The sequence below is a fragment of the Manihot esculenta genome, chromosome 17 (assembly GCF_001659605.2).
Source record: "Manihot esculenta cultivar AM560-2 chromosome 17, M.esculenta_v8, whole genome shotgun sequence".
In the NCBI taxonomy this organism is placed as follows: domain Eukaryota; kingdom Viridiplantae; phylum Streptophyta; class Magnoliopsida; order Malpighiales; family Euphorbiaceae; genus Manihot; species Manihot esculenta.
The window spans coordinates 26,441,315-26,448,867 of NC_035177.2; the positions used below are offsets into that span (position 1 = coordinate 26,441,315).

The 7,553-nt window shown below is 31.8% G+C and overlaps 1 protein-coding gene across 1 annotated transcript; it reads right to left on the reverse strand.

The window, feature by feature from the left end:
* Positions 1-351: 351 nt before the first annotated feature.
* Positions 352-5,372, reverse strand: LOC110604449 (SH3 domain-containing protein 3). Its single transcript, XM_021742607.2, has 11 exons — positions 5,259-5,372; positions 5,074-5,175; positions 4,249-4,371; positions 3,518-3,587; positions 3,266-3,411; positions 2,771-2,872; positions 2,440-2,637; positions 2,291-2,353; positions 2,108-2,212; positions 1,564-1,638; positions 352-766 (listed from the first exon to the last, which is right to left on the reverse strand). Exons 2-11 carry the CDS (start codon positions 5,131-5,133, stop codon positions 647-649), a joined length of 1,062 nt encoding a protein of 353 aa, XP_021598299.1. The 5' UTR covers positions 5,134-5,175; positions 5,259-5,372; the 3' UTR covers positions 352-646.
* Between the last annotated feature and the right edge of the window lie 2,181 nt (positions 5,373-7,553).

The following is a 7,553-nucleotide window of genomic DNA, read 5'->3' on the forward strand; positions in this document are numbered from 1 at the left end:
CTTAAAAAAATCCAAAACCCATTAAAGTTTAACAAGCTTACCTATCATCATACTATCCAATCCAATCTGCATCCGCTATTAAAACAGGTCAGATTTGATCGTTCGCCAAAAGTAAAAGTAGCATAATCTTTGGGTTTGTTATCTTATTGGTTTGATGTTGCCATCGCTTTTGATTTCCCGTGATGGATCTCTTGTGCGTCCATGATAAAAAAAAATAATAATAAAAAAAAATTAAATTAAATTAAATTAAATTTTTATAAAATTCTTAATTTCAAAGTTCCCACTACAAGATACCTCATTTCTACCTTTTTATAGCAAGTTCATCAAACCAGGAAAACAAGTCCAGCAAAGTTTCAACAATAATAATACTTCCTATCCTTGGATAAATAAATGTCTTGAGAGAGAATACATTTGATGATAAATATGGAAAAACTTTTACTGAACAACATATTCTGTATGATTCTAAAAGAAAAAAAAAATTTACTCGGATTCCAACATTCAGTGAAGTGATATACATTCAAATTAGGTAACAGGCGCCAGAAACACAAGGGTGTTACAAAATGCAACAAGCTTCATACTTTCTTTTTTCTTTTGCATATTCAAGTTCCAGAGTGTTGTGTAGTACTACTTGAGAACTCGAGTGGTATTAATAAAGTTGAGAAGACCCATTACTGGTGGGAATTCTCTCACGCTTTTCCACATATGCTGAAGGGAACCACCCAGATTTTCCTTTGCATTCTCCTTCTGACCATCCAGTTGGGCTCACCTGGAATTATATATCAAGTCTCAGAAACATTCCATAAGCAACTAAAATGTCGGTAAAGTCAATTTCAATTATGCCTAATGATTTCTCCTCTCCCCCCCCCCCCAACCCCACCCCAACTCCTTCATTCCCGAACAAGGGAGAAACTTATCTCTCAATTCACTTTCTACTCCATTTTTTTTCTTCCTTTTCTTGCCACCCTACTTTCTTCCAGACAAAGGGGTAGTGATCTGTTATTCTGTTTAGGTGGTTCTGAGCCACACGAGTACCAAATCTTATGTCTGGTTGAGTTTCTTGTCATAAAGCTGGTTGAGTTTCTTGCGGTAAGGTGGGTTGTTTCGATGACTGTTATGGTTGACAGACTCGAGTATCAGCAGTAAAGGATGAGCATGAAAGTGAGGGAAGCCAGGGACAAATGTGGAAAACAAGATCCAACCAAGGACAAGTGTGGATATTTCAATGACGAGCTGTAAGCCAAACCACCATCGAAGGGACACTTAACTCTTGGAATATCATTCTATATCACCATTTTACTGTGCCTTTCTCCTATTGCAAGAGTAGATGGAAAAAAGATCAAATAAAAAGTTCAAAGGAGGCTTGAACTTAAAAGAAAAGATTGTAGATTTCTATGGCCAAAAAATTAAAATTGGTTTATTTGGTCTTTTGATAAAAAGTATAGGGGCCTATTTGAAATTTTTTCCAGATATCAATTGCCAACTGCCTAAGCTAGAACTACCTACTTGTTAAGAAAATGCTGTCTATCTATCCGAAATTTTGCACCTAAAAGTGAAAGAGAATACCTTTCGCACAACAACATAATCACCCACTGCCAAGCTCAGCTCCTTCTCCGTTTCTGCATTGAAAGGATGTGTTGCCTGCAAGAGATAACAAAGATTTTACAATTTATGTTCTGTGGCTGAAAAATTTTAGAGTCTAAATTATTTCACTATTTAAAGAGCTTCACAAATTCCAGAATCATGCATTAATCCCATTGCAAAAGCAGAAATCATAGAAATGTCCAACCTGTCCTATGAAAATCTGTGTCATGAACAGTTCAATAAACATGGTCGGTAGTCAGAATGGGATTGAACATTCAATAACAATAAGCACAGTGATACCGATATTTGCCATACACAGGGACTTTTACATTAGTTAAACAGCTCATTAGATCAAGATTTTAAGCTAGAACTCCAAAAGCTCAACCCCAAGCTGGGACCCATGACGATATGATTAAAGCTACATGTATTTTGATATAGAAGTTGCAGAATAACTAATTTCATCTGAAGAGACTTGCAAACCCATTCTTCAAAGTTGAAAGTTAGCTGTTGGATCTTGGAAGCTTACTTCAGCCAAGAAGTACATGGTTTTCTCCGAGACATTCTCCAATGGAATTACAGGGGATGAAATCACTGGAGGAGCAGACTCTTTCCGCTGTTTCTCTGAGACCATCTGTCACAAATTCCAGCCTAAGACATAAGCTAGTATATTCTCCATACGGATGACAGTTTCTCTGAAAATCAAACTAACCTCAGCTTCAACCTCACTGAGAATGGCAGCAATTCTCAGATGGTAATTCTTTTCTCCTTCAACCTTCACAAATGTGAACTTAAATGAATATCAATTTCCAAAATAGTTAAAAAGCTTCAGAACTAGAAAATCCTAGCTGCATGCCAAACCATTGCAACAAGCCTCTGGAAAGTCAATCTTTGCTGTTGTGCTTCAACAGCAGCCAAAGCAGCTGCAGCTTCTTTACCAAGAACAGCCATGTTTGCTTTTAGTTCTCGCATCTTTGCTTCTGCTGCCTGCAGCTTTGCAACATTTTCCGGAATTGGCATTTCCTTTACTCTTGCTTGTCTTCTGGAAACCTCTGCTGCCTGTTTGCTTTTAGTAGTCCATAAAAGTTATGAGTTTACTTAGGTAAATGCTAAAGCTACCGAGCATAAAGTGAACAAGGATTTTATGACATAGCATAGTACCAATATATGAGATGCCAAGTTTTCTAATTACCTGTGTCTCTGCTTCCTGTCTCATCCGACTATAACGTTGAGCAAGATGGCGTGCATCTTCCAGAGGAGCACCAGTAATCATTGCTCGCAGGGGATCTAGAACCTGGGTGACAACAATTAAAAAGATTTTGTGGCTTGTCTTTGATTGAAGTTCAAACAAATGTCATGACAAGTAGTTTCTATACCACAACAGAAAATCTCGAACAAAAGTAGAATTAAGGATCAAAGCTATTATCTAGGCTTGAAGATGAGCCTAATTGAGGCATTACATCATCTTTTCCCACTTAAAAAAAAGGAGGAGGAGGAGAAGAAGAGGAAGCTGAACAAAGGAAACCAATCCTTAGTGCTAAGCCAGATCAGTGTGCGACAGACTCAATTGAGTCGAGAAAACATGTCCAAAACATAACCACTGGAAAACAATGATTAAATGTGGCAGAGTAGTTGTCTCTTAAGGAGACAAAATTCTTTCCATTTATGTACAGTTGGAAAAGTCAACCTGTGAAGATAACAATCGATTCAAATCCTCTTGCTCTTTCTCCACATGCTTCCGAGCATCACCATAGATGGCCACAGCCTTGGCTAGCATGTTATCATTAACATTCTCAGTGCCATATCTGCAGCAATCCTCAGACAATTTGGTTCCTATCACCAAAATGAGTACGTAAGAAGCCCACATCAAATTTATTATACTCAAGTTTATATTCCCTTATGGTAATAAACTAAGGTCAACATATTGACTGATACTCACCTGCTTCAATATGTTTGTACCCAATGGCTGTAAATGTTTCCGCTGCTTTAACAATATCCTTCTGAAAATCCTGAAATAAAGAATATCATAAAATTAGAAAGTGGTCACAAGTGTAAGAATTTGCAAAAAAAGGAAATAACTTAACACGCATTCAATATCCTAGAAAGCGAAGAAAAGAACTTCATGGAAATGGCGAACCAAGGATAGGACAACTGGACAAAATTCTGCAGAATAAGGTATCATTCTTGTAAATGTAGAGCTGATTACCCCTTTCTCTAAGATACTTTTTTTTTTTGTAAAAGCTAATTCAATCAACAAAAGCAACACAATGCACCCTCCATCTTAATAGTAACATCAACCTCAATTGTTAAGTTTAGGAATGGGGTCAGTTAGCCTTCTCAAAGCATCCTCTCATCTGTGTTCCCATTCTTCTGAGCAAAACTATCAAAGATAAGCATTTCCTATATGCATTGATTTATCAGCTGCATGTTTAAAGATTATGACTTATGATTAACATCAAATGTCACCCGCGTTTCCATTCTTTTAAGAAAAATTATCAAAAGCTAAGTATTTCCCCTTATATTAATTTTTACTAATGAAATATCAGCTTTATTTCTAATAACACGTGATTAAAGCATGTGAAATAATAAAGTCTGAAGCAGAAACAGCTGCTAGTTTGGGAATTGATAACGGCAAATAACTTTAATTTCAACAAAGCAAAACTATCCTACCTTCCCTGCACGAGTCAACCTATACAGTTTCTCCAGCTGTTGATGTCTCTGCAACTCAACCTCATCAATAACCATAACATCTGAGCTTTCGTAACCAGTCCCACTGAACTGTTTTATCACAGCCTGAAACCAAACTATTAAATTAAATAAAGGCTAGTATTTTTTACAATGAAAATATATAAAAGTATGCAAAAATAATATAGAAATTATGGTATCTGATGTTACCAATTCATTCAACACTCTCAAAACATATTTTAAACTCTTAAACATATTATATTAAGCTTCTAAATGATAAACTTGCAATGTATGTGTTTTGACTTGTGGATTCACATGCTGCATGCTGAATCCAAGTAACATGGAATCAGTATTAATTCATGAAATGAATACGGTCAATAAGATAAAATCAGTAAAATTCCATTTCCAACAGAGACAGAGTGAGTGAGGCCACTGAAATGGATCTCACATTTGATACCTCTGAGATAGAAAAAAAATTACAAGTATCAGCACTTTAAAAGAACATCAGCCCACGTTCATGTTTCGATAATTCGATCCACGTAGAGCTACCATATTTGGCCAAAAGCGTACAAAATCACAATTAAACTACTCTCCTTTAAAAGTTTTAACCATTTTGTAACACATGTAAGTTGAATCCAATTACTGGAAAACCCAAAATAGCAAAAACCAAAGCATGCGAAAAATAAAATTTTCCACTAATTTCTCTCGTTTTCCTCACATTTTCCCAGGAACCAAAACATAATCCAAAAAGCACAGGCCAAAACAAGCAAATCAAAGAGTGAAAAGAAAAGGGTAAGAAATATAATTTACTTGCTGTTGCTTGGCTACTTGTTCTCTTAGCTTGCTGGCTTGTCTCCTTAATGCATCCATTTTTCTGATTCGTTCTCTCTCCAAGATAACAAAATTTAGGACCTTCAAGTAGATTTCATATGCATTGAATCAGAGAAGGGTTAGATCTGAGATGTGTATATAAATAAGATCCAGAGGCTACTCACATTCTCCAGCTGAAGCCGCTCTTCTGCAGCTCTGCTTCTCGTCTTCCTCTTACAATTGCAAAGCGGACCTTGTCATAATTTTTTTTTCTTTTTTTTTTTTAACCTTTTAATTTCTTTATGTGCTATTTGATATGGGCCCATGTTGTGGTTTTTGATTGGGCTAATCGAATAGAGGCCTAAACCGACGAACCGAAAAAGAACAATAATTTTTTTTCAAAATTTTAAAACAAAAATACCCAAAAAATATATGCATTATTCTATTATAATTAATTGAAAGATTTATAATTTCTCGTTAAAAATATAGCAAAAAGTTAAATTACTCTTTTTTTCCCTTTTCCTTTTCCTCTTCCTCTTTTCCTTCATTAATTCTTTTTCCTCTTCTGTTTTTTTTTATTATTTTTTTTCAAGTTTTCTTTTGAAGAGAAAGAGATTTTTCTTCATTTTTTTCTTTTTCTTTTTCTTCTTTTTCATCATCGTCTTCTTATTCTTCTCTTTCTTCTTTTTTTCTTCTTCATTTTTTTCTCCTTCATCATTATCTTTTTTTTTTTTCTTTTTCAAGGAGAAAGAGAAAAAGAAACTATTTCGTTGACGAAAAAAATAATAAAAATATTTTAATACATATAAAAAAAGATAAAAATATTTTAATAAATTTTTAAAAATATAATAACTGATAGTAATATTCAAATTACTAAATAAGGTATTTTATTTGAAGATAAATTTGAATTTTAAAAATTTTTTTCCTTATTTTTTATCTATTTTTAACGAAAAATATGACAAGTATTATTTTATTGACGGAAATAAAAATTAAAAATATTTTAATAGAATTCTGAAAATATAGGGACTAACTTATTAATAATAATAATATTCAAAGACTAAAATATAAATTTCTCAAATTAATAATTAAATTAAACTGATAAAATTTAATTATCTTTAACATATGTATATTCAGATTGGTCTAATTATTATTAATAATTTTAAAAAAAACTTGATTTTTAGTTATTAATTCAATAAGTTTTTATTTGATAATTGCAGAAACTGAATAATAAAATTATTATTAATTAATATATTTATTGTAATTTTGTTAAAAAAATGTTATTTATAGTTATTGTTTCTATAGTTTTATTAACAATGTTAAATTTGTAATCATAAGTTTAATAAAATAAGTCCTAGTCATTATTTTTATAAATAAAAATTATTTTATTTATATATTTAACTAATTAATAATATAAAATATAATTTTATCTTATTTTAAATTCAATTAAACCAATAATGAATCACAAAATCTGAAATTAAAAAAATCCATCAAATCACATATATTTTATTTTTACTTTTCCCTATTTTGTTTGATCTGGTTCCAAGAATTCAAACTTGTGAAAATGAAATATGTGGATAATGACCTTTACCATTTCCTTCAAACAATGCTCAATGTGGCCTTCGCCTTCAAAATTCAATATCAAACCATGTGTGGCGATTCAATTAGTGGTCAAACTCATTTGGGTGTTAATGTTTTACACACAAGTTGCCGACACCATATTTTATTTCCTTGCCGATGAAGCATTGCCGGCATAAAATAACCACCTCCATAGCTCAATACGAGAAATTGTTCAAATAATTAATTTATCAGATTTTACTGTTAGATAATTTTTTAATTTGATTATTAATAATTGTAAAATTTTTTAAATGGGATCGTTAATAGCGAATCTGATTATTCATTTAGTAACAACGAATTTCATTCTGAATCAGGTTTGAGAGTTTGATATGTTAATCCACCTCTTTTTATTACGATTTCTTTAATGTAATAATAAAATTACAAATGTTTTTTTTTTAAAAAATGTAATTAAATTAGATGAACAATTATTCAATAAATAAGGCTTATAATGGGATTAAAAATATTAAAATTTTATATTTTAATTTAATTTTATTCATAGCTTTATAATTAAAGTATGAATAAATAAATAAAAAGTTAAATCAACTGAGTAGAACATATATCATACATTGCCATGAAATTCTAATAAGTAATAGTTATTTAATAATAATTTAAAAATAAATTAAATTAAAATTCAATATTTAATATGGCTCACAACAAATTAGATTTTTTTAACCATTTATTTATCTTCATTTTAAAGGTGCGCATAATCCAAATCATGTTAACCAATTAATGAGCATAGGGTCCATTTTCGGTATTAAATCTGCAACTTATCCCTTCAAAATGGGAATTTATACAGTACCACAAGGAGATTATGTGGGCTCCTTTGTAATACCCAACTAAATTTTGGTATTGAAATTTTAATTTTC

Coding starts and splice junctions, on each gene's coding strand:
- LOC110604449 (XM_021742607.2), bottom strand. CDS start 5,133: ATGGATGCATTAAGGAGACAAGCCAGCAAGCTAAGAGAACAAGTAGCC. Junction 4,372..5,073: donor AAGTAGCCAAGCAACAGCAA/GTAAATTATATT, acceptor GTTTGGTTTCAG/GCTGTGATAAAACAGTTCAG. Junction 2,873..3,265: donor ATCGATTGTTATCTTCACAG/GTTGACTTTTCC, acceptor GTTGTCACCCAG/GTTCTAGATCCCCTGCGAGC.